General features: G+C 52.1%; 7 protein-coding genes across 7 annotated transcripts; 6 read left to right on the top strand and 1 right to left on the bottom strand.

The window, feature by feature from the left end:
- Positions 1-92: 92 nt before the first annotated feature.
- BKA67DRAFT_547998 (Alpha/Beta hydrolase protein) lies at positions 93-2,342 on the top strand. Its single transcript, XM_046101487.1, has 3 exons — positions 93-375; positions 496-653; positions 710-2,342. The coding sequence occupies exons 2-3, from the start codon at positions 531-533 to the stop codon at positions 2,072-2,074; spliced, it is 1,488 nt and encodes a 495-aa protein (XP_045964559.1). The 5' UTR covers positions 93-375; positions 496-530; the 3' UTR covers positions 2,075-2,342.
- Positions 2,343-3,587: 1,245 nt separating this feature from the next.
- On the top strand, positions 3,588-4,431 carry BKA67DRAFT_653607 (uncharacterized protein; the record flags this gene model as incomplete). Its single annotated transcript, XM_046106398.1, has 2 exons — positions 3,588-3,969; positions 4,061-4,431. 2 exons carry the CDS (start codon positions 3,588-3,590, stop codon positions 4,429-4,431), a joined length of 753 nt encoding a protein of 250 aa, XP_045964558.1.
- BKA67DRAFT_667333 (uncharacterized protein) lies at positions 4,134-6,177 on the top strand (the record flags this gene model as incomplete). The annotated part of the gene is made up of 3 exons (XM_046108612.1): positions 4,134-4,597; positions 4,701-5,280; positions 5,376-6,177. The coding sequence occupies exons 1-3, from the start codon at positions 4,567-4,569 to the stop codon at positions 6,175-6,177; spliced, it is 1,413 nt and encodes a 470-aa protein (XP_045964557.1). The 5' UTR covers positions 4,134-4,566.
- Positions 6,178-7,415: 1,238 nt separating this feature from the next.
- Positions 7,416-8,964, bottom strand: BKA67DRAFT_653605 (uncharacterized protein; the record flags this gene model as incomplete). The annotated part of the gene is made up of 5 exons (XM_046106397.1): positions 7,416-7,554; positions 7,636-7,746; positions 7,797-7,869; positions 7,955-8,644; positions 8,700-8,964. The coding sequence occupies 5 exons, from the start codon at positions 8,962-8,964 to the stop codon at positions 7,416-7,418; spliced, it is 1,278 nt and encodes a 425-aa protein (XP_045964556.1).
- Positions 8,965-12,302: 3,338 nt separating this feature from the next.
- On the top strand, positions 12,303-15,189 carry BKA67DRAFT_51549 (uncharacterized protein). The gene is made up of 2 exons (XM_046097731.1): positions 12,303-12,539; positions 12,593-15,189. The coding sequence occupies exons 1-2, from the start codon at positions 12,416-12,418 to the stop codon at positions 14,923-14,925; spliced, it is 2,457 nt and encodes an 818-aa protein (XP_045964555.1). The 5' UTR covers positions 12,303-12,415; the 3' UTR covers positions 14,926-15,189.
- A 5,147-nt stretch (positions 15,190-20,336) lies between these two features.
- BKA67DRAFT_653602 (uncharacterized protein) lies at positions 20,337-21,021 on the top strand (the record flags this gene model as incomplete). The annotated part of the gene is made up of 3 exons (XM_046106396.1): positions 20,337-20,394; positions 20,547-20,614; positions 20,686-21,021. The coding sequence occupies 3 exons, from the start codon at positions 20,337-20,339 to the stop codon at positions 21,019-21,021; spliced, it is 462 nt and encodes a 153-aa protein (XP_045964554.1).
- Positions 21,022-22,868: 1,847 nt separating this feature from the next.
- On the top strand, positions 22,869-25,356 carry BKA67DRAFT_653601 (uncharacterized protein; the record flags this gene model as incomplete). Its single annotated transcript, XM_046106395.1, has 3 exons — positions 22,869-22,966; positions 23,075-23,214; positions 23,279-25,356. 3 exons carry the CDS (start codon positions 22,869-22,871, stop codon positions 25,354-25,356), a joined length of 2,316 nt encoding a protein of 771 aa, XP_045964553.1.
- Positions 25,357-25,903: the final 547 nt, after the last annotated feature.

Genomic DNA, 25,903 nt, shown 5'->3' with positions numbered 1-25,903 from the left:
CGGGTGTAACAAAACTCCGGGAGGCCTTAAGTCCGCGGGTCCCGTAACTTGACCCCAACGTTCCACGTCGATGATGCACTACACTTGAAGTAGACAACGGTCCAATGCGAAAGCGAGCGCGTTCGCATGCGCCTACCTACAGCACGCAGGACTTTTGCCTTTTCTGTCCATTTCCGGCCTGCTCTACCCTCTCATAGTACTCATCTGTACCACAGTACTTGGTACTGATCGGGCATCGGACATATCACAAGGATCTTGCGGTGTCCACAAAGCTTTGCTTACATTTACGTTTACTTTGATCCTCCATACCCGCGTTGTATGTGGCTTTGTCAATAAGTAGGCTGCCCGCCGCCTACTTGCCACCCACTCCCTTCGGTATGATCAAAACTCCTTCCACGTCCGCCGTAGTCCAGTCGAGGAAACTCGTCTCAGCAGTCCACAAAATACAAACGGACACGTCATCGAGCTCCCAGACAGCTAACATGTCCACCGAAGCCGTCGCCTCGGCCGCACCCACTGGCGGTCAGTCCATGCTGGCTCGCAGAAGAGCAGCCACAGAACAATCGCCGTCGGATTCAGAACAACCACCGCAGCGCGCCAATAGGATGGCACCTTTCTTTCCTCTCGGCTACAAGGATGCCGTATATCAATGGGTTCGCAAACATTGCAACACGACAATCTGGAATGCGGCATACTAACCTGCTTGCAGTGGACAAGCGTGACACCGTCAGCAGCAGAACGGAATGTTATTGCACATATTCCATACCTTAAAGAAGCTGTGGCCCGGTCTACCGCGCCGCTAGCAGACGTGCCCTCCGCCGACCACCCTGGAGCCACAACAACGTCTTCCGACATTGATCCTTATGGGCCCAGAGTGTGGAGGTCGCAGATGGTCAAACTGTCCGGTAAGAACCGAGGCCTGAACGAGTTCTCGGTTGAAAGAGTGGGTGAAGAGGTAGACGACAATCTGGTTATGCTACATGGCTATGGAGCAGGCCTCGGTTTTTACTACAAGAATTTTGAAAACCTGACGCGGAACAAGGGCTGGAAGCTGTACGCACTCGACATGCTAGGTATGGGCAACTCGGAGCGACCGCCTTTCAAGATACACGCCAAAGACCCAGAGGGCAAGATCACGGAAGCCGAAAGCTGGTTTGTCGATGCGCTCGAGGAATGGCGGAAGATCCGGAAGCTCGAGAAGTTCACTCTTCTCGGCCACTCGCTAGGCGGCTACCTGGCCGTTTCGTATGCTCTGAAGTACCCAGGTCGTCTCAACAAGCTCATTCTGGCGTCTCCTGTTGGTATTCCAGAGGACCCATATGCCGTAAATGCCGACATGCCAGAGCCACCTGAGTCATCGTTTCAGGACGAGTTCACCCAAGACCAGCAAGAGACTACCATGCACACAGACAACAACAAACTCTCGGGTGCAAAGAGCAAAACAGAAAAGGCCGGTGCTAACCAACCGAAGAAGCGACCGTATCCCGGCTGGCTTGTCTGGCTCTGGGACGCCAATGTGTCACCGTTTAGTATCGTGCGTCTGACAGGTCCCTTTGGTCCCAGGTTTGTCTCGGGCTGGACAACCCGTCGCTTCAACCACCTGCCGTCGGAAGAAGCAAAGACTTTGCACGAATATGCCTACAGCTTATTCCGTCAAAGGGGCAGCGGCGAATACGTGCTGCCCTACCTCCTCGCACCTGGTGCCTTCGCTCGCAGACCGGTCATCAACCGGATCCAAAACGTCGGTCGCCAGGTCATCACACCTGCCACCGATTCTGAGCCGGCAGTGAAGGAGACCGGATACCCTATTGTCTTCATGTACGGCGAGAACGACTGGATGGATGTTGCCGGCGGCCTGGCCTCAGAGGAGAAGCTCAAGCAGGTTAAGGCTCAGGCGCTACGTGATGCTACAGAAGAAGAGAAAAGGAGAGAGAACGGCTCTGCGAAAGTGGTCATCATCCAGAAAGCCGGCCATCATCTCTACCTAGATAATCCAGACGATTTCAATGAGGTCATGCGCAAGGAGTTGGAGGAGACGAGGTCACACACTCTCAGGGAGCGGGGGCAGAATTGATGAGAAGGCGAGCCAAGATCATAAAGGCTGTGTAATTATTGGTGGCGTGTTTAGTGTTATGTTTTGTTTTATAGAGGCTCATACGGGAGCTTGGGAAAGAGCATGGTGTCAGGAATATATTGTACCTTTAGAGGCACAGGTACTTGGTATGGAACAGGGTTCACCTGCATACTTAGAGAAGAAGAAGAAGATTATAATATGCGCTCATGTTTTTTAGGGCTCAATTAAGCTGGATTGGCACTTCAGAATTACAAGTACATTGTTAACAGTCTTCAGTCGCGTATCATTGTGAGCACTATGTCTGGCTTACTGATGTTTCATGACAAGCAACTAGCACCTCAGACCTTGGTATGCATGGAGCATGATTGTTCTTGCTTGAATCAGCCTCGCCCGACTGAAGACATCCATGAACGCCCAATGAGGGAGTTTACTGCATGTAATAAGGTGACGTCCAAGTACGACCTCCTCGACGCCAGGAATTCGACTTGACCTGCAATACCCATGTCGACATGGCTTCACAGCGTCACTATGCAATGTTTTGTTACAATTTTGTCCTGATGCCATCCTCTTCAAGGTCTATAGAGGCCGGGAATGTTTTTCAGACACAGGAGAGGACGAACTTGTCAACATAGCCAGACCATACGGCACCCATGAGATTCAAACCACACATGCGTCACGATGATTGTCGGTACGCTTCATCATGATATGAGCTCCATTAGTAGCCGCTACGCCAAGAATTGCGCGTGCGGTCGCCGAACAGTCAATGTCTTCATGGAAAGGACAGTTGCGAGAGGAATAGACCCCAGTTTCAACGAACTTACACGACGATGTGGGTAAACCGCTATGTCGCTAACTTTACATGTCCAAATACGAGAATGCATGTTCTGCCAACTTGTTGTAACATACTTACATTTTGATACAACATTATGACATCTGCTCACGCTCAACCTGTAGCACTTTCCCATGGGTAATGGCTACTAGACTAAGGTTAAGTAGTTCCAATTCTGAGGACTTTTGACAGAACGATTGCAAGTAGCGCGCATACAGGAATGCCCAAAGGTCAAGTCTAAATGTACAGTGAAGGCCCATTGATGAAATGTAAAGTATGCTTAAAAGTCATTGGACTAGAAAGTGATTCCAGTGCAAACTCATTTTCGTTAAATCTTGTGCTGCTTTACTCGTTTTGGCTCAAAGTTTATGATAACTATGTATTTTGGTATCCAGCGCTCAGCAGGTCAGAACTTATGCAGGTGTATACACCCCACCATGAAGGCGCGGTCGCGGTCGCGGGGTTGGACCTCAGCGAGCCGCGCTGCGTCATAAGTTAGCAGGCCTAACCCAAGCTGCTGTGATGGAGGGGCAGGATCGGGGATCGGGTCTGCATCCCTCACCCAAACACTTTACTTTGCTTTGCGACAGTTTTGGATTCTCTGCATACAGCCTCTCTTTTCGTCTCGTCCTCGGTGGCCATATATATCACTCATTTCCAACAGTCCTGGCGCATTCACAAGTCATGGCGGCAACACAGACACACCCCGACCCCCCAGCGGGCAGTTCGCCAGCTTTCATTCCACTTGAAGCCAACCCCGAACTCATGACGACCCTTCTCCATAAGTTGGGACTGAGCCAGGCACTGCAGGTGCACGACGTCTACTCCATCTCCGAGCCGGAGCTGCTGGCTTTCATCCCACGTCCCGCGCTCGCGCTGCTCATGGTGTTTCCTGTCTCGGCAGTCTACGAATCTCAGCGCATGGCCGAAGACGCCCCGCTGCCCAACTACACTGGCAAGGGCCCTGACGAGCCCGTAGTGTGGTTCAAGCAGACCATAAGGAATGCTTGCGGCATGATGGGGCTGCTCCACGCCGTCAGCAACGGTCCGGCTCGAGGATATATCGGTAAGTGCGGCCATGGAGCGCCTGTCGTGGCCCTATGCTATGCTATGCTGTGCTGTGATATGGATTGCTGACGTGCGGACGAATTGAACAGAGTCCGGTTCCGATCTCGAAAAGCTGGTCAAGGACGCCATCCCGCTTGGCCCCGCCGAGCGCTCAAGGCTTGTGGAGGGAAGCTCCTCTCTCGCGACTGCTCACCAGGAGGCTGCCAGTCAAGGCGACACCGCTGCTCCCGATGCACAAGATGATGTCGACCTACACTATGTCTGCTTTGTCAAGACGGACGACGGCACACTGTGGGAGTTGGATGGCAGGAGGAAGGGCCCCATCGCGAGAGGCAAGCTGGACGAGGATGAGGATGTGCTCTCGGAGAAAGCACTGCTTTGGGGACCGCTGAAGTTCTTGGAGCGCGAAGGCGCCGATATGCGTTTTAGCTGCGTGGCGTTGGCGGGCTCACTTGATTGAATTATTGCAAGCATCGGATACCCATTTGTATGACATGGACTGACCTCACTCATTCTACAGTAGAGTGATTTGCGAGCAAACACGCGAGACTCATGCGTAGGATCTGCAGGAGATGCAAATGAAAGAATATCCTCAATGCCGTTAGCTGCTGTCCAGCAGCAGACATGTACGAAGCACCTTGACTGTGAGCTTTGTTCATAATACGGGTACTAGCAGCAGGATCCGCTTCGTCAGTACATACAGTACCCCTGACTCTAGACTATTTATAGGGATCAAGTCAGTGACGTTAAAGCCCAACCGCGGCCCCACATTTACATGTCGTCAACATGGACTCGCCAGAGCAAAAAGGCAACTGTCGGGATTGGATTGTATAGTCTTCCGCAGCAGCATGGCCAATCGATTGTACCGGCTCAGGCACATTCATATTCCTGATTCAGCACCCCATTACCCGCCTTTCGACCTAGTCAAACGTGTCGACAGATTGCTCAGGTCGCAGATCCGACATGGAAGACCCAAGTTGCGCCGTTCTCGTGGCGGCAAGGCATGCCTTGCCTGTCCGCCACCTACTGTCCTTTCCTTCACCTCCGCTCCAGCCTACTTCATAGAGAACACGAGCATCAGGACCAGGAAGTCCACCGCAGCCGCGCTCGAGTCCATCAGGCTCATATGGCCACGCTCGGAGGATTACCCAGCGCCTGTCTCCAACTTCCACGTGTCGAGCGGGGATGAGGGGGATCAGCCACAAGCCACTGCGGCTGTTCCGGGAGATCCCTTCGACCATACGTATAAACCAGATTTGTTGGAGCCGCTGCTTGACCTCATGCCCCGTACCATGGACCTGGTCGTCTGGTACTGTGGCCAGTCATAGATATGCATACCCTAGGAGCGACAGGTAGCGCACCAGTTGGACAAGAGCTCGTTGCGTTGCTCGCACACACGACCAGCGCCATGCTCAGACGAGAGTTCGGGATAGCTACGTCCGTGGGGAGGGACTTCACGTCCTTGATAGTTAGCTCCGGGGCTCAAATCGCAGCGATCTGGCCCGGAACCAAGGACGGCGCGTCTACTTATGGCGTCACCATCAACATAGCAGAGCCACAGGAAACTGTGTCCGCCAAGCATATCCAACAAGAGGATGCGGTTGCGCAGGACTCTGGTGATGAAGTGGCCACAACTGTCGCTGGTGAACTTGCATCGGTACACGAACTCGCGCCCCTGGAAAGCATCCACAACAGACGATTCGTGGCCTTGAAGCCAGTAGGTGACCTTGGGGACGCGGTGACCAAGGGCTCGCAGTGGTACACGCGTACGTATGAAACCAACGTATCATTCGCGCCACTGGGTATGGACAACTATGGCTTTGCGGTGAGTTGGGCATATGAGCTAGCGAGAGCAATGGATATATCGTTCGTAGAGAGCAAAACCACGAACGGCTGGGAACTGCGAGACTTCTCAAAGTCTGTGAAGCAACCTCGCCTCACCGCACGGCCTCAGGTCTACACGCAAAGCGCCGAGCCTGAGAACCACGATGTGCCCTCGATCGAACAAGGTCGTGTTCCTAGCTGGGACCTCACGCAGAGGAGATTGCTGCGAGATCTCGAGAAATCCGTAGGCGGCAAGAAGCTCGATACGCGCAAAGTAGAGGAGCCTCTCAAACAGAAGCCCGGCCCTAATTCACGTGAGCTTCAAAGAACTGGTAGTGATGAGAGCAAAGCGCCCAGGCGTCGCCGAAACCACAGGACCTGAGCGCGAGGAATCGCACAAGCCCATAGCCGGGACGGGAAAACAAGCATATCGTCGCAGGCTCCTGCAGCGAACGACACTAGGCTCTCGATCATGGAAAGCTCGGGCGTTCCCAGCGATGAATATCCAAGCTTCGCGGCCGACGGAAGGGGGAGACCCAGAGGACCTGCCTAATTGGATAAGGAGGATGGTCCTTTGTAGAAAGGATGCTGCGAGTAGGCGGAAAGAAAGAGGAAGGGGCAGCCCGAAGTTTAAACTGAACTGAATGTATGAGTGGATTTGGATATGCACTTCAGGTAGCATATCTATCTCTGTTTTGAGTTGGTCCTGTTACGGATGGGACCATTCAATGCGAAAGTCATGAAAACTTACCTGCGCAAAAAGACAACGCACAAGAAGATGAGGCTTTCTGACGTTGCGACTTGGCTCCACTTGTTACACGTCGTTTGTGTATAATATCGATTAACCGATGTGGGATTGTACGAATAGTGAGGTTTTATAAAATGGAGAAGCTAACGAACCTCTTGACAAACTCCTTCATAATCACAACTCTAATCATCCATAATCAACAAGTTCCGCATGGGGGAGGAGGGCGTATTTCAGCATTGTGAGGCACAAAAGTTCACGGGAGGTATAACTACTTACTAAGGTTAGAGGGCTTGACAGATATAAGAGGGGAATAACTGCGAGAGTCACTAGGCTCTGGTAACCATTACAAATGGAACTCCAGGGGAACAATGTAGGATCAGGTGGGCGGTCACATTCGCACCAGTAGATGTTCGAAGTTACACGCTGGTGTAAGGTTCTGTATATATGGTTTGCTCTGAAATGCCGCTGCGCTCATCACTTGAGAAGCATTGGTAGAGAGGTAAGGTTTAGTTTAATTAAATTAGAGGTTTCACTTGCTGCTTGGTTTTGGGCCCTCAAGAATGCTTGTAGACTACACTATTCTTCTGGCATACTTTCGATGGCTTGCACATGAAAATAGAGTGATACATGGCTCGTATCACACACGCATCACAACGAAATATGGGTAGCGATGTGTTTAATGAGCCCGCGTTGTCATTGAAACCTCATACTGTCCTGATTGACTAGCACCAGACTATAATTTCCTACTTAGTCCAAGACATTAGTTCGACAATCTGTGGTGAACAAAATATCAAGGACTTTCGCTGGTGTGGGTTATGAGAAGACCATCACAGTTCTAGACCCTTGGGTAATCCGCCCAAAGTTGGCGGGTTTTACTCTGAAGGCACTGGTGGCATGACGCTACAAAGACAGCTTGCGCGCTTCAGTCTGCCAGGCTGTCCCTTCTTGACATCGATCATTATGCTATTAGATCGATTGTCATGGTCAATCAGAGGTGATTTGCTGCGACGTCTGTGACAAGCTAGTCAGTATGCTGACAGCTGTTAAAAAATAGAGATTAAAACCCCTCGGGCATTCATTTGATTATCTTACACGTTACCAGCATGGCAACATTCACAAGTGCGTGTCGTCAAGTCGGGATGAACATCCTGTTGGGCTACTTGGTCCTGAGTAGAGGTCTTGGAAATTTTGCTACTGGGTGTGCTTTGATCTAGTAAGTAAAAGTGGCGGTGTTTTCAAGATTGAGAACTGACATCTTTTTCGAATAACCAGGTGCAGATCGGCCATCGTCAGAAATATGACGTGGATCCGCAGCGCCATCAGTACCTTGACTCTCCTAGTCAGCTACAGCATTCTAGTGACGATGATGCTTCTCGTTCTCATCTTTGGCGACTAGTATAGCTTAGCTTACCTTGATTGCTATGATGCCGATTTTCCTTCAGGTCCTCGTTCAAGCGCTTGTTCAAGTCCTGGACGTCTTTTCGCAATTGATGAGTCTCACAAAGTTGGTCCTCAGCCATCGAGCCCCCTTTGGTTTCCGAGACGGAAGCATGCTTAGGTAATAAGTTTCGGAACCCAATTTTCAGGTCATTGAGAGTAGGTAAGCCTTGCCAGCCACTTGGGAACTTCGATTCGGCTTCCTCAGTGGACTCATCTCTTGGTCGAGGTGGTGGTTGCGAAGGGCCCGCCTCGACTTCTTGAAGTGGTGCCGCTGCAGAAGTGACCACTACAGGACCATCGCCCCTGGAATTCTGCCTTTCTCGCCTTCTCTTCTCACGAGCCTTTTGTTTTTGTTCGTGCCGAATCTTGCGTTCGGTCCTTCGCTCAGCCCTGTGCTTTTCTCTGAGCTCTTTCTTGGCTCTCTTCTTCAATTCTCTGGCCTTACGCTTCGCCTCCTTAAGCTGTTTCTCTAGTTGATTCCTGGAAAGCACTTCAGGTACAGGATGTATGGCTTTGAGTTGTGGAGGCGGCGTTGTTGGCTGAACAGGCGGTGGGTGTGAATCAATGAGAGGCGCCAGGTGGTGGTCTTCCGGCTCCTGTGTTGGCACTGATTCAGGAGAGACCACCACAGGAAAATCGGGCACAGTCATAGGCACTGCTTCTAATGAGGGTCAGCTTCATTAGATATGTGGGGTGAGTGTCATGATCTAACTAACCCTCCAACGCAGCTGGCGGCTCGAAGGGGGTGGATGCTGGCGCCTTGATCTCAGGGACTGAAGGTTTCGGCTTGGGTACATGCTGATATGCGAGGTCATCGAGCTCCGGCACCACAGAGTCATCATTCCAATCACAGTGATCTCCAGGTCGAACTGGATCTCTTGGGGCATGCTGATATGCTAGATCGTCCAGCTCAGGCTCCAAGGGATCACCCTCCCAGTCGCAAGGCGTCGAGACCGGGGCGGATGTTGCCGGTGCTGGCATTGTTGCCTGTGTGTCTTTCGGCGACTCTCCGGATTTGGTAATCCTTGGATTTGCGTTCCACAGTCTAAATTTTGGGATATTGCTGCGGGTTTGTATAGGCATATAGCGGATGGGATATGGGAAGGATACTAGGTAAGGGATGCACTCAATATGATGAAGGGAGTTTTACGCGGCGGCACTTATTGGAGGGCGAATCTCAAGGGCGCCTTCGTAGCAATGGTGATTTATGAATGATGACGACCTATGGTACTCCAATACCAGGACAACCTACACAATTACTGTTCTTTCCACTTCGATAGTAGAATTGGCAAATTTTATTGCAGAAATCTCAAGCCAATATTCGGCCATTTTATCAGGTACGACCGGCAATGTCAATTGTCGGACGGCTGTGACAGTGTAAGTGGTTATATAGGAAATCGCGACGTAAATATTATTTATTTAAATATCAAGATCGGAGAAGTCACGATTTTGAGGCACTAACTCGGATGACTTTGGGATTGTCGCATTCTCTTCATGGTAGTGGCTCCCACGAGAAGAGATGCTTGAGGTCGTCCAAACCAAACGACACCGCGGACCCTCCCTCACTGGGAGCGTGTATGTCCTGCATCCCAGACCCGCATAGCACTAATTACTTATTCAGGTCTCGCGGCCCATTATGAGGACCCTAATCTCATCAATCATCCGATTCCCAACCCAAAAGCGGCAAGCTTTATCTGGCGGTGGGTGTTCACATCCCGCCGTCATAGCGGAAGCGTAGCAAAGCTGGACCTTTTCAGGTGAAGCCAAGCAAGAGCTAACCTGGTCTGCATGGCAAAGCTTTGACGGCTGGTTCGAGTTGGCAGCAATACCCTACAGCAACCTGTATACGGCGTATCGTTATTAAGTGGTGGCAAAATGCAAGCGATTTGTAGCTGATGTCGTGGTCAGATGCTGTGATAGCTCGTGTTGCCATGACGCGGCTGGCTACTTGCTGTGCGTTTAGAACCGCCAGTGCAGTGATTGTTTGGCGTCCAATCAACGTCTGACACTATTCACGCCATCCGAAATTTGCTTCGGCGTCAAGCCGCGTCTATCAAAGAGTGTCGATTTCACAAATCGTTTGCGTACTATTGAATGTCAAACTACTGATACGGAATTTCGAAATTTGGAAGGTCGGTGATAAAATGTATACATACAATTGTTAACATCGGGGAATTCCACGGTTGATGGCCGAGTGATCTACGGTACCAGACTAAACTAAATCTTGGAAAGCTAAAATGTTTCGTGCTATAATTTCCTACGTGGACCTTCTGGGGTTCACGTTGCAAACGTTTCTTGGTCAACATTTCGTGGACCTTTGACTCGAGCTGAATTCGTTGCACACCATTCGAGACATTTGCACAGTTTTCTAGTAGTATCGCCGTTATTTCCACGTAGTTGTTGCAAATCACGTTTGCACACCATAGGCTGTCATTTCATGGCACTATCTCGAATCATGCACTTTGATGAGTATGCTCAGGCCACTGCCCCAGTAGTACCTGGGGCAAGTATCTTTCCATCCATCCACTGGCCGAGGAGCATGTTTCTTCGATGCAAACAAACACGTTCGAGCCCTGCATGCAAGGGCAAGGGAAATCGCAGCTACATTGCTTTCCTAACTCCGGCCGCAGCCCTCACACACACACACGTCACCTTTTCTTACTGTGAGGCTGAAGACTGCAGAGCACAGATTGTCCCCCAGAGTCGACACCAACGTTTGTGGACGTCAATACTTGCCGCGCGCATGCAAACTATGTTGTAATGGTGAACACAATATTTCGACATCTTCAAGCTTCTTCCGTGTATTTTGGCCCGACAGATCATCACTAGGACTCGGCTATCTACCACAGCTCCAGACTGGACTACGGTCGATCTAGACTAGACCAGATGAAGTGCGAGCGCGCCATTAAGCAATCTCCAACGCCAAGTACTATTATGTACTCCTCGAGCTAGCTCCCAGAAGTTTGGTAGCGATTTAGACTCGTCATTAGTGTGCTGCCTGGATCATTTCACGAAAGAGCTCTTCACGAAAATAAAATGGATTTACTTTTATTTTTATTTTGTCTTTTTACCATGGTTTTTGTTCCGAGACGCACAATTCTCGAAAAGTGGCTTCCATGGCTCCCGCGTCTATTCCCAGCAACATGAGAGAGGTGGTATTCGAGTGAACAGATTGGAGATATGGAAGACAGGGTTGTCAAGCAATATGCTAGGGTTAAGCTGTTGTAGAGATGGAAAGGAAAACGATCCCTAATACTGTCGAATCTGTACTTGAAGCGGTATAGCTCAACGACATGGTGTCCCCGATTCGGATCCTCTCCGTTCCATTTAAAATGGCTGCGTCTTCGAGAATATTAAATTGCTTCTTTTTGACAGATCTTGGCGCTATGCCCTTGTTATCATGATCTTCGGCAACATTTTCTTCTGTGAACAAGCTTCGAGGGATTTGTTCAAGTCTTGGATTGCATTTTCTCTTGCGGTACAGAGTACTGGCATGCAAACCTTCCTTTGCAACTGGACGAGCGAAGAAGACCGCGGGCCACTTACTAGGTTGCGTTAATACATAGAAAGGAGATCCCCTGATCTCCTGATCCCCTGATATTTCTCCACTATTCGATGTCTCCTATCACTTTCCACTTAGACTAGTTGGTCTAGAGTAGACGGATACGTTGCCAATGAGGCGCCCGCGTTGATTTCCCTACAGTCCAAGCGTGCAAGGCACAACGCTCTTCATCCGAGTCAGAGCTTACTAGGTTAACTTAGTGTCTCTCGAGTTCAAACGCTCAAGTAGCCCGGGCTCGTTGACCTGAAGGCGACCAAAACATACTTTGTCTACCCCGTTTCTCCAAAGGCTTAAACCTGCCCCCTCGAACGCGACATGCCCACGCTTGGTCACACCGTGCAGATTCCCGTGTGAATATGTATCGCAAGCAGGGGGAGGGAGACGCAACCTGGAAATCGGCCTAGGAAATCGGATAGCTCGCAGAGGAGGGGTCCATGGCGCATGGCCATGCAGCCAGGGACGCAAGGTACCAGGATCATGTAACCTCTATGTCTAGTTCGGTGCGCCGGCCAATACTAAATGTTACGCACTCCAGCCAGCCGATCAGTCTGAGAAACTTCCAAACAAAGTTCCGTCGCCTCCCTTGTCGTACTTTTCGTCCTTATTCTCGTCTTTTCAGAGCAATCTCGAGACTTGTCTCATAGGAAGCCAGCCTCTGTGTATTGGTCTCGTATCCGGAGTTGGACTTTACTCCGTCGACAGGCTCTGTGAGTCTGCGCCGCCCGCGATCGTATGGCGTCAAGCAGCTGAACGATCAGTCTGCCCTTGTCGAATCCCCGCCATAATTAGCCAGCTATTGGGACGTCGCAAATTCACCGATTGGACTCAATCTTCAAGACTGCGTGCGCATGGCCACGGTATCAGCAGGGCATGAAGATGGGCTTACTAGGATTCTTCTCTCGAAAACACCAGCCGGCACCTGTAGATGGAGGGCTCGACACCCTCAAAGCACAACCATACAAGGCAACTGTGGCGTCACAGCCTCCCACCCGAGGTATAGTTGTGTCCCAGCAATGTAACAGGACTGTATCAATTGACTTGACCTAGGAAATGCGCCGGTAGCAGGCAATGGCCCCAACATTATCGAAACTCTACAGAAGACACATCCAAAGTTCAAGAACGCTGCGAACATATCATTTGGTGCCCATTCCTCGGCCTCCACTGTATCGTTAGGTAGGGTAGAGAAGATCGACCGGCCACGTACCGCGCCATCCGAGGATAGGCAGACGTGGGCAAATCGTCGCAGATCGGGATCTTGGAAAGCACATCCCATTCCTGCCCTACCTTCTATGCCTTTTGCGAAAACAAGGCCACCATATAGACTCCCGGACAAGAAGCCTCAGCCGATCACCCGGCAGTCTAAACCACGCCCGCCGTTCAGGCTACCAGATGCCCCGTCAGCTCTTGACAAGCCTCTACCTCTATTCGCTCGGGAGAGGTCAACATCAATTCATAGTAGTCGGTCTGGCTCCGCTACAGCGTATGTCGATCTTCTCGATGCCCAGGCGGGAATAAACCCCACAGATTTCCGTCAGCGGATCCAAGCTACGGGAGCTCGCGATTATGGCGAAGATGTCGCAGATAGAAACATCGGCGAGAACGGCTTGAACCTGCGTTCAGTAGATGCTCGCGTCTTTTATGCCGCAGCGAGCGCCAATAGCAGACCATCTTCTTATGTTCCGACAGCTCCAGAGGAGCCAAATAACGAATCCGACCGCAAATCCAAGAAGCGGCATTCTTTAGGGTCAAGTTTACGATCAAAGTCGTTGACGTCAGACACAGCAGCTGTAAGGCCAAGATCGAGTCATCGGACGACAGAAGTCGAAAAGAAGGGCAGAATACGTATTGAGAAGGCTGACGATGATGGTGTACTCGCTTCAGCTGCAAAGAAATCAGAGTGGCGAAAATCTTTACCTTCTTACATGACTTCATCGCGCAGGAAACTCGAGGCAGATGAAAGGGCCGAATTTCCGGCAGCTCTGAAAGCTAAGGTCAAAACAGTATCAGGTACAGCTGAGAGCGTACATGACAACGACTTCAGCAATGCCTATGTACCAAGCCAGGACCCAGTATCCAAGGAAACAAAAGCCGAAAGACGAAGGACCATGACGCATGCTTCGGGATCTCATACCAGTCACGCTCTTTCTAAGCGTCTAAGCCTGCAAAATTTGCAGCCCGTATCCGACAACGACACATACCGTATCAAGCCTCGAAGCCCGACGTTCGAGACGCACAAGCCTGGGCGGAATCGTGGGAGTACAGTGGGTAGCGAAGATGTATCGCCCACAGCGGAATTTCAGATGATTGCATTCAGCACGACGTCGCCAAAGAAGTCCAAGCGTTCACTGGGTCGCAGTCGACTTGCAGTAGATGATATTCCACGCACGCGAAGCCCTCTCACGCGGGTCGGTCCTGATGAAATCCCGGATCGTACGAGCAGCATGCGCCATTGGTCCATAGACTCGACGTCTGCAACAAGTCTGAGTTCAAATCCGTTCCGTCCACAGTCGCGACACACCGCCAACACGTCCATTGATCTGTCACCATTCCCCAGGAAAGCTAATTTCAGTCATGACTCTCTGAGTGCCATATCCCACCGAACCTCCTCACGAGATAATCGTCTCCAGCCTCCGGCGTCGATCTGGTCAATGCCGTCGCCACCGAAGCATTCGCATAAAGCACAGCCATCAACAACATTCAACCCTGACGGCAATCTCTCATCGGACGATGATTCTGCGTCACCACGGAATCCACGTGGCGAAGGGGAAGAGCACCTGCTCTTCAAGGATCTCGGGTTTGCCTTTAGTGGTTTTGGCCTGCCAGGTCTCAATGGGTCGATTGATAGTGGCGCTCCACGTTACGTTCCTGCATCCCCACCAAGATTCGCCCCTCAAAGACCGTTTAGGGCAAAGGAAGTTCACGACCAGGATGATTTCTTGATGGAAAAATACAGGGCCTTGCTTGCCGCGTCCAAGCAAGATACCCAGCCTCACGCGCCACGACACCACAAGCCAGCGTACCATTTTGGGGACTCTGACTCCAGTGAGGCAGAAGATCCGCTACACATGCTGCAAGAGGACGACAGCGACGACGAAATGAGCTTCGACATCCCGATGAGCAGACATCCCAAGCAGCAGTCATACCGCCCATACAGATACGCCAGCAGCGAACAAGTCATAGAAGAAGAAAAGGAACTTGAGAAAGTCGATCTCACCACCGCCATGAGGTTGCGGAAGGAGGAGATGATGAGGAAGCGCCTGAGTGGCGCGAGTGGCAGCTCCACAATCCGGCCGCGCAGCGATGGTGGCAAGGGCAAGGGCAGGGACGTGCCTCGGTCACACAGATTTGACCTTGCCGGGTTCGACGCCGATATTGAGTAAAATGATTGGGACTTGGGAAACGGCGTTTGGATATTTGGGAGCCGGAATTGGACTGGAAAATGACACGGATACCCCCTTTTCCTTGCACATGTTTTGACCTCGACTCCGATATCAGAGGCATACGATGGATGAACACACCCCCCCAGACACAGTTTCTTGTTGCCCATATTTTCTTTGCCGTTATGTCTTAGTACTACCCAGCGCTTCCTTTGTAGATATTCCTATACCCCTGCCCACATGGCCAGTCGATGGTCGTGTTTTGTCTTTTATGAATAGGAGATCAAGTTACGAGAATAGTTACGTTCAGAGTTCGATTAATTGCGAACAGGCTTTCACTAGCATAATGCGGAATAGTCTCGAAACCACCAAAGGTGGTAGGTGAATTCCAATAAAAAGCCAGTAAGGTAAAGTTGGACCAGGTGGGGTGTTGCAGTTACAACAGTTGGTGTTCAGATATACGCAACTTTCGTGAATTCTTGTATCGCTAGATTGGGCGCCGCAAATGCAAAACACTAAAATACATTCCACTTATCCCCAAGTGCCACCGCCGCCGCCACCTCTGCCTCCTTTTCTTTGGGCACTGAGTCTCCAATCGTCTTCGCCAGCAAACTTGTTGTACAGTGGTTGGATCCGTTCGGCCTTCTTCCTCTTGCTCAGGCGATCGGTAGGTGCGACCTTGAAGAACGTCGGTGCCGCCTCTACCAGCCACTTAGGCTCAATAGTCGTGGTTTGCGTCATGTACTCTTTGCTGGTCATGACAAGCGTGTGATAAATGACCCACTCGGCTTGCTTGCCAAATAAGGCAGATGATGGATGAAGGTAGACCGGAGTACCCTCGATGAGCGTCTTATATCCTTCTTGGGGATCCTTTCTGGCCGAGTTCCTGAAGAATCCTGCACAAAGCGCTCGGCGCACCTTGGTCGTGTCACGACCACAGGAACTGAGTTGATGACGATGGCGACCCATGATCTGCACGATTTGTTTACGAACCTCGAGAGCATGGCGCATTGCCCTAGCCTGGATGAAGTTCTCGAAGCACCAAGGGTTTGAGAAGCCCGAGTTCTTCCAAGCATTATACACGTTGAGCAAAGTCAGATGATCACCGGCCGGGTCGTGGAACTTGGCTTTCTTCTGGTCCGCCTGCTGCTGCTTTTCTTTCGGCCGGTGGAAGACGGTCGTGACATTGAGCATGGCAATGATGCTAAGCACTTCTTCGGAGCAGTCCAAGTCGACGGCAGCTATGAGGACTTTGGATAGCGCTGGGTCCATTGGGAAATCTGCCATTTTACGACCAAGACGGGTCAAGAGACCTTCGTCATCAAGGGCCGACAGTGCATAGAGTTCTTCCAATGCCGTAAGCATAGTATTGGTTGGCGGGGGGTCCATGAAATCGAAGTTCAACAGATCGTTGATACCCATTGCTTTCAACATCAAAATAGTGTTGGATAAGTTTTGTCGCTGGATTTCAGGCACAGTCGTCGGTAACATCTCAGACTGGTATGCGGCTTCAGTGTACAGTCGGAAGCACTTTCCCGGACCTGTTCGTCCAGCTCGACCAGCTCTCTGGTTGGCTTGCGCTTGAGAAATAGGGGTAACCACCAAGGCATCCATCCCGAGCTTTGGATCATAAGCATTTTGCTTGACGAATCCCGGATCGATGACATAGTAAATGTGGTCAATTGTGATGGATGTTTCGGCAATGTTGGTTGCGATAACGACCTTCCGCTCACCAGGTGGAGCTGGTTCAAAAATTCGACTCTGTTGCTCGCTAGGCAATGCAGAATAGACTGGTAAGATGTTGAGGTTCGGAACGTTGGGCCCCAAAGCTTTCATGCGCTCATACAAGATCTCACAACTTGTATCAATCTCCTCCTGACCAGTCAAAAAAAGCAAAATGTCACCTGGTGGCTCCATCAGATGAATCTGCAGGACTGTTTGAAGCGAGGCATCCAGGTAGTCCGATTCCGGTTCTCTCGAGTATAAAATTTCTACTGGGAACGTACGACCCGGAATTGTGAAGATTGGACACTCGTTGAAGTAGGACGAGAACTTGTCGGCATCCAAAGTGGCCGAGGTAACGATAACTTTGAGATCAGGTCGGTGCTTGCAAGTCTTTTTGAGCAGCGCAAATAAGATATCAGTTGCGATTGTTCTTTCGTGAGCCTCATCCAGCATGATGACGGAATAGCGCTCCAAGTTTGGGTCCATCAAAATCTCACGCTGAAGCATGCCGTCGGTCATGTACTTGATCTTGGTAGCCGAGCTTGTCTGGTCGTCGAAACGGACAGTATAACCGACTTCCTGTCCTAGTTCGCAACCAACCTCTTCAGAAACACGCTTTGCGACGGAGATTGCAGCGACACGGCGGGGTTGCGTACAGCCAAGCATGCCGTCGTTCGTGAAACCTGCTTCAGCAAGATATTGCGTGAGCTGCGTAGTTTTGCCTGAGCCTGTCTCGCCTACAACCACAAGGAACTGATTCTCCTTGACGGCTTTGATGAGTTGGCTCCGGAATGCATAAACAGGGAGAGACTCTCTTTGCTCTTTGATGCTCATATTCGTCCGCCTGCCTTTGGACTCATTGTTGCGCATCACAGATTGTTTCCATTCTGGTGTCGCCTCAGGTGCCTTGGCAGAGTTGAGTCTGGCATTTCTCAAATCGTTAGCAAACTGTCTCGACTCTGGATTGGCCATTGGGTCGTTCCACGTCGATGCCAGGTCCGACTTGGTTTCGGCTTCTACTGCGGCAGTTGCAGCTTCCTGCTCTTGTCTCCGTAGCTCTTTCCGCTCCTTAGCTAAACCTGTTCCCGACATGGCTGCTCGATTCAAAGAGCCATCAGGGGCTTTCACAACTCTGATAGGCGAGAGCTCGAGAGACTGCTTTGTCTGACCAACGAGGAAAGGGGGTTCCTCCTCACGGACTTCAATATCAACCTCCTCCTCTAGCTCCATCCCGTTCTCTCCCTGCAAGGTTGCATTGTAATCCTCTTCCAGGTCAGGATAATCCGAGGCTTTGGCGACACCGGACGCTATCAATTGCCGGATCTCCCATCTCTCAGGCGATGTCATCCGTTTCTTCTGGCGACGAGGTTGCGCGGCGTACTCGGCGAGGGCGGCAGTGTTATCATCGGAATAGCCGTTTCGGCCGCCGCCAAGACTCTCCATATTTGCACCAGATGTGATGCGTGCCTGGGGCACAAGATCCTGGCCAGATTCCTGGTCGACGTCCTTCATAGATAAGCCTACGCGGTTCGCTTCGATCTTGACAACCTTGACCTTGACATCCTGGCCCCTGGTGAGAAGGTCGGAAGGATGGTTCACTCGTTGCCCCTGGACCAGATTCGAGATATGTACCATGCCATCGACTTTCCCTTTAACGCCGTGAAGGTTCACGAATGCGCCGAAGTCCTTGAGACCAGTTACGTGGCCGTCATATACCTTGTACAAGACAGGCGCATCGTCTACCTCTGGCTCAGGACGCCGCTTGAACACGTCGTCATCATCTGTGCGGCCACGGTCGCGATCGTCTCTCCTACTTCTATGCTTCCTGCGCGATCGGTCGTGGTCATGACCATCGTCTTGTTCTCTGTCTCTTCGTTCGCGCGATCTGCGACGCTCTTTCCGTCGGTGTCGCGAGTCTTCGTCTCCGGGACTTCTGCTTCGTTTCCTGGATGGTAGCTCCGTTCGTGGGTTTGACGCCTTGGGGGCCAGATCCTCCAGCTGTGCAAGCGCATCGTCGAGAGCGTCGCCTTGCTCGTCCGCGGGAGGTTGCCTGTCCGGTATGGCGAGACCACTGAACAGGCTCTGTTTCTCCTGTTTTGATCGGTGGGAGGGCTCATCTGCGCTCACGCCGTGTGATCCGTTTGTGCTCGCTTTGAACTTGGGGTGCATGGTCCGGACCAGTCGGTCTACACTGTCGAACAAACTATCGGGCCATTTCGCACCTCCCATGCCGGCCAACTTCTGCTTAAACTCGTCGATAGTCTTGCATTCCAGTCGTTGGGCGATGATGAACTCGGCCAAGACTTTTTCTGAGATGCCCAAATGGTTCTGCAGCTCGGACGTAACTTTGGACACGAGCGATAGAAGCTCGAGCTCCTCGAAGTCATCCATCTTGACCCTGTCGCAGGAGGTTGTGGGGGGTTATGAAGTGCGTTGTCGCAATGAAGTGGCAGAAAAGCACCAGTAGGGACCGTTGAAGTCCAGAAAATAATTCCAGCATGTGCATGTACGTATTATTTACCAACCGGTCCAATCCAGACGACGCGGCTTCCGCGGTGGGGGCGTTTGCCGACCTAACTGCAGCTGCCTACCGTGTGGATCTGTAGCGTCTTGAACGGAGCATGTATGCCGTATGCCGCATGCCGTATGCCATACGCCGCTGTGATATTTCCAAAATGGCCAGAAGAAGCAAAAAGACTGCTATGCCATGCTGACAAAGTACAGAGTGCGTACGGGTCCGTACAGCTGACACTTGTAGTTAGTTAATCCATACAAGAATTGGAATCCCGCGGTAATGACAGACATGGTGCGTGCACATTCTCAAGCACCTGCATCTGCTACAGTATTTCCCGACGGACCACGTTCGAGATCTTTGTTCGTTCGTTTAATGATATTGTGAAGGTGGCGCAAACAGCCGTAAGTCTTTGACTAGACCTGCAATTCCACAGGTCCGAGTACTAAATTGCCGTGATATTAATCCCAAGTCTCACCTACATTGCTTTCGAGCACTGACCAAGGATTTCCGTGCATCATGATATTGCAGGATGGATACGGTATCTGAGATTGCTACACATACATTATCTCACGTAGTCCATCACGAAAACAAGGAATTGTGTCAACATAGATTCATCTATGAAGAGTCTCGTCATCGTAGCAACGATGATAGAGTTTTGCTGACCCCCGGTCGTCGTCCCATTTCATCATGTTTGATCAGGGTTCGATCTATCCGGGAACACGTTAAGGTTGGGGCCATATTGACGCAAGGTAGGACAGGGAACCCCGCGAATGCAGACCTATGAGCGGCAAGCGAGCAGGCTATTCTCCAGGTCTGCCAGGCGGCCAGGCCATCCTCCAGCCTACAGCCTCCATGCCCCAGGCCCCAGGCAGCCAGGCTGGCCCCGCACAGGGCACTTTTGCAGGCTCGGAGATGCGCAGCTGCAGGGGGGGCATCTGAGCCACTATGCCGTCGTTGCCTCCCAGTTCCTGGCAAGTAAGTAAGCTATCCGCGTCTTCCAGCCTACATACGATTCCGAAGTCCGACCTTGGCTGATGAAGGTCATACTCCTGCAGCAACTTTCGACTTGCCATCCAATAACGGCACCATCTTATTTTCACATACCCTCACCTCCAACAAAACAAAACAAAAAGCCACCGTACCCTGCGACACACGACAGCATTGGCAGACCACTATGTGCAGCTCGGACATCTTCCTCGGTCTTCTGGCCATTATATTCCCTCCACTACCCGGTGAGTCTCTCAACCCTACGCCGCTCGTGACCACTCGGCTGCCTACATGACCAAGGGGCACGACACCAAATGCTCTACACAACGCAGCGCGGCGTGGCGCACAGGGCAAAGGTGTAGAGCCACCTCTCTACCAGTCGCTAACTTGGCAACAGTGTGGATCAAATGCGGCGTGTGTTCCGCCGATGGCTTCATCAACATCCTTCTTTGCATGCTTGCATACGTAAGTGGCCCGTCGCACAACCAGCCACGAAGGAGTCTCCTGGGGGCTTCCTTACTGATCTACAACTTTAGATTCCTGGTCTTCTTCACGCTTGGTACATCATCGCCAAGGTGCCTGACGACTACCAGTATCAGCGCGTGTCTGATCCCGAACGCGGCCAACACCATGTGATCATCATCCAACCTGACGGCCGGCAGCAACATCAACAGCAAGTACACAAGGCCCAGCACCAACCGAGACTACAGCACCAGAATGGCATGGACTACGGCACGTCGAGCCAGGGCGGCAATGCTTCATCGTCAACTGCAGCACAGGCTGGAAGCAGTAACGGCAACGAGCACGAGCCTGCTCCCCCGACTTATGCCGAGGCCCTTAAGGGTGATCACAAGGTGCAGAGCCACGACTAGAAACGGTAGATTGTGGAGACGAGGAATCATATACCACAACTCTCGAATCTTTGTGGTGAGATTTAGACTACACCTCGAGCGCTTGACTTTGCCCGGATGAGGCGTCTTGAATCCGAAGAGTCCTATGAATTGAGAAACGAGGCCCGTAACAGGGCTACGTAAACCTCGACACGGTAGCTTCCCGGTTTGTTGCGTTGTATTTCGGGCGGCACCCCCGATGGCCCCCAGGTGGCAAGGCTCGTCAATTGTTATGAAGATACGCAGGCATGATCAAGGGTACGGGCACAGAGATGAGCTTGACATGTGAAAACACTCATTATTGTATGTTGATTTGGCGTTGTGGATATTATTAGTATGGTCACTGTTACTTGATTTTGGCAAGGGATTCAGTAGGGCGTCACAAAGCAGTCGCGCAGGTCTCGAGAACTGGTTGACTCGATCTTGCGTGCTCGTGTCAAGATTTGGAACAAGAAAGAATATGCTGCGCTTCGAAAGTCTCAGTTTATCCACATGTATGTTAGCAAGTGAACCATATGACATGGGTGAATGAGACACGATGCACGACCTCGTGATGTGAAGTGGCGTGACGACAGGGCGATGACAGCATCGGTATCGCAACAGCGTTGAGTGTTGATACCGGAACAGGGTCGGTTCGCCTACAACAAGAGAGTAAGAACAGACACATCTCACTTTTCCAGCTGACTACAAGATTGATCATAGCTGCACGGCGGCATCATGGACAGCGGACCATGAGCTGGATGAAAAGGTTCAAGACTCAGCTCATAAGGTGCATTGTGGTCGTGGCGAGCTGGAGAGCTGCCCTGTGCGCATGTTGTGACGAAAGGGCAGCTCTGCAATAGTGTTTTGGTTAGCAGGGGGTTGACGTTCGGGGGTTAACGTTAGGGGGTAGGGGATGGTGGGTGGTGGGCCGGTTAGGAAGCCCCATGACCGCAGTATGCCTCCAGGCAAGAACCCATTGGTTTCTGACCTTGACGTCGGGCGCTGCATTAGCATTGGCATTCAATGGCATTCATTGCGAACAAGCTGACTGCCGTGAAAGTGTCCATGACAACTTTTCTCGACTCGCCAACATCGGCCACAACTTCGTTGCTAGACTAGTACAAGTGAAGTAGAGTAAAGCAACGCAAAGTGCAGTTTTAAGTACTGAACGGAGCTACCTGCCATCGCTCCCAACACAACTTTGAGCAACTTTCAACATCAAGACACCCGCACCAAAAACGAAAACCAAAACCAAAACCAAATCAAAGTGAGGCCCCAAAACAAGACACGCCCAAAACACTGTGCCCGTTTCTCCATTCTCGACGCTGCCGTCATATCCTGACCAGCTCGCCATCCCGCACAACACACAAAACACAACACAAGACGAATCAGCGAGCATCGCCAAAAGTTGGGACAAAAACAAGCACAACCACGAGAACAACCACAACCACCAAACATATATCCACACTACCCACCAAGCTACCCACGCGCCTTTGGTCAACCACATACCGTGCTCTCTGTCCATTGGGCCCCTTTGGACATAGCCAAGGTTAGGTTACTGCTGTGTTGTACTACGATCTCCTCCCCGATATTTCGCCTGATCATCTCCAATCCTGCAACCTGCGGCTCTACTCTCTTCCTTGCCTTCTACACACCCCGCACGCACGCACGCACGCACGCACACACACAAACGACACGACCACAATCACCTCAGCACCAAATCCAATCGAACGTACTCGCTCCTCGATCGTCCCACCCCGAGACAACAGCTACCAATTGACTCGCCCGTATCGGATGCCACACAGTGAATCACTTTGATACACGGACCAACATTCTGTGTATATGCTATGGCATTAAGGTATACATCGCAAGACCTAATACACTTGGGCCAGTCGCCGCTATGTGTCAGGCCGAACGCTTTGCCTCCTGCTGAGGAGTGGATGGGGTAAGTCCAGTGTCCATTGTCCAGAGTCGAACCTCTCTATTCCAAGGCAAACCTCGCCGCCCACCATCTATCTATACATACATACACAGTAATTGACATTCTATCTAGACCGCCCCCCGATACTTTCCGCAACAATCAGCCAGCTGGCAAGACTGCAACCGACAGAGCCAGAAATGGCGATAGCTCTCTAGTTGATCAGACCAACCGGCGGCCAGGCGTGGACCGGCATGCCTCACGGAACAATACAAGTGAGCAGCCGAACAAGCATTCAGCTTCTCAACCTGTCCCCCAATGCTGACTGCAAAATCCCAGACACTGACGGCATCATTCTCGGCCCACCTCGAACTACCTTCTCGTCATCAACCTTGACTCGAGGCGCCAAGCCGTTTGATAATGACAAGACATTTGGCTCTTACCGCCGGAACGGCGAGGGCGAAAACGACCGCGAACGAGGGGACAGGGCTGGCGATGGCCGAACCGGTTTCCGACGTCGCGCCGACGGCGATCAGGATAGCGATGGCTGGACCGCCGTCAAGCCCCGCAAGAGCTTTGGCACCGAGGGCGCTGAGCGTTTCAATGGCCGCATGGGAGTCGATCGGAACGAGCGATTCAATGGCGAGCGCCGAGCACGTGATAACCAAGACGACACTACTGAGCGACCCAAACGCAGCAACTTTGGCGAGTTTGCCCGGGAGAAGGAGGATGACGACGCCGAGCGGCCTCGTCGCAACGGGCTACCTAGGACCAGGACCGACCAATCCACCTGGAATCGTGGAAACAACGATGATAGCGAGCAGCCGGCCCCCCCTGCCCGCGAAAGGTTCGACAGAGCCAAGAGCTGGAGGGAGAGAGCAGCACCGCCGGAAGACCAACCACGGGACGACAGGCGCCGAGATCGCAATGTCGGCAGATGGGACAGAGACCAGCGACAGGAACGCGACCCTGAATGGTTTGAGGAGCCAGCCGAGGAGAAGACCCAGGCTCATAGCATCCAGGATCTGCAAAAGTTTATGGAAGCCATGAAGAAGGGCGGCCCCCTTGCCGAGCCAGGCCCCGTCGCTGGCATCAACACCGCTGCGCGCGACTCGGTGTTCGAGACCGAGGCAGCCAAGGTCAAGTCGGCCCCGGCCGTCGAGATGGGCCCTGACCAGTTCTTTGCCAAATATGCACCGACTCCAGGAGCAGACACGGAGCACCCACTCGAGCTTCCGAAAGAGGCCCCAGCCCCCAAGCCTAAAGGCGGGTCGAGATTTGGCAGTTTCTTCGCATCGCAGCAGGGGCGACAGACGGAACCCTCGACGCCGGCGGCAGCAGCCCCACCGACACAGGAGCCCAATCCCTTGCTCTTCTTCGGCGGTGCAGGCGCACCTATCCATGCCGCACAAAGTATTCCTTCTGGCAATCTCGGCGGTACAGATGACAGGGCCGCCTTCGAGAATATTCTACTCAAGCTCAAGAAGCAGCACATTACGTCCGACAGTCCTCCATCTGGCGGCTTCCCGATACCAAGTAGTCAGGAACGGAATCCTCAGAGCTCGATCGCGTCGCCCGGTCCGTATCCACCTTTTGGTCTCGAACAACGTGAAGGGCCACCAAGTAGAGGCCCTCTTCCCCAAGAAAGCTACGGGCACAGACAGCAGCCATCTAACTATTTGCCACAAGGGCCCATGGGAGCAGAGGCACAACTACACCATCTCATCGCCCAGCGACAACCACTGGCTAGCCAGGTGCCTGGCCGTGATCAAACCCAGGCGCGCAACAACGCCGAGTTCTTGATTAGTTTAATGCAAAGCAGCAGAAACGTGCCCGAACCACAGAGAGCCGAGCAGCCTCCTCTTAGGATGCCTCAACCTTCTAGACCGGCGCAAATACCGCAGACACCAGATCGGGAACCAGACTTTGTGCGCGAGCGCGGCGGACCACACCAGCAAGGTCGTCCTCAAGGACCTCCAGGCTTTTTTGAAGAGCCCCAGATTCGTCACGAGCAGGACAACCGAAGACAGCAACCTACACAGATTCTGCAGCGGCCTGGTCCAGTCGGCTTAGATCAACTCCAACCCAATTGGCTGCAGGGCGGCGGACAACAAGGCCCACCTGGTCCAGGAAGACCTATGATACCGCCACCAGGACTCGCCGGTAACCCTCGCAACGTACCCATCCCCGGCATGTTTCCGCCCGGCTTCCCTCCCATGGGAGCGTTCCCGCCCGATGCCATGCGCAACATGGCTCCTCCGCCGGGGCTTTTTGGCGGTCCTGGCGGTCCCCCTCCCCATGGATTTATCCCTCCACCTGGCATGGGCGGCTTCCCTGGTGGACCCGAAGCTCTTGCTTTTGGGTTTGACGGGCGAGGTATGCCTCCTCCCGGTGCAGCCAACTTCCGCCGAAACTAGGAGATTCGATCGGACAATCCCGGATGTCACAGTCAAAGAACTGTTGAGGAGTTGAATCTGTATCACAGTATCAGAAATCACACACCAGTGTCGGGCAGTGAGCGCGATGCGTCAGAGAGGACGAAGAAGCAGGATAACGACCATGAAATACCAGAAACAAAGGGGAACGCGTCCAATCATTTTCAGGAGGCGAGGGACCAAGGAGCCTCGTTTTTTTGAGAGCGTTATGGCGACGATAACAAAGACGTCAGGTCCCCGGCCTTGGCTGGATCGATAAGTAGGTCGTCTGTATTGTATCAATGTAATCGAGCGCTCCGTTTCGCTCGTGTCTAGCGGTATGCACATCAGCTAGCAGTGTTTTGATAGAGATTAGCTCTCGGAAGGCGCTTAAGTTGCAGATTATACCTCTGCTCGACATCTCCTTGACGGGTCGTTGTCAAGAACTATTGAATGCATGAAATGATACCCCTCATTGTTGGAACCGTCTTTTTGCGCAGTGCCATTGACTTGATTGTTGCACTGTGGCTTCAGAAATTTAACCATAGCG

The sequence above is a fragment of the Truncatella angustata genome (genome assembly GCF_020726525.1).
Source record: "Truncatella angustata strain MPI-SDFR-AT-0073 chromosome Unknown BKA67scaffold_1, whole genome shotgun sequence".
NCBI classification, from domain to species: Eukaryota; Fungi; Ascomycota; class Sordariomycetes; order Amphisphaeriales; family Sporocadaceae; genus Truncatella; species Truncatella angustata.
The sequence above is the reverse complement of the archived record's forward strand: the minus strand, read 5'-3'. Positions and strand labels throughout refer to the sequence as shown.

Excerpts from the sequence above, each read along its gene's own strand:
- BKA67DRAFT_547998 (XM_046101487.1), top strand. The coding sequence starts at position 531 with ATGCTGGCTCGCAGAAGAGCAGCCACAGAACAATCGCCGTCGGATTCA. Across the intron at positions 654-709 it reads AGGATGCCGTATATCAATGG|TGGACAAGCGTGACACCGTC; the intron begins GTTCGCAAACAT and ends ACCTGCTTGCAG.
- BKA67DRAFT_51549 (XM_046097731.1), top strand. The coding sequence starts at position 12,416 with ATGAAGATGGGCTTACTAGGATTCTTCTCTCGAAAACACCAGCCGGCA. Across the intron at positions 12,540-12,592 it reads GTCACAGCCTCCCACCCGAG|GAAATGCGCCGGTAGCAGGC; the intron begins GTATAGTTGTGT and ends GACTTGACCTAG.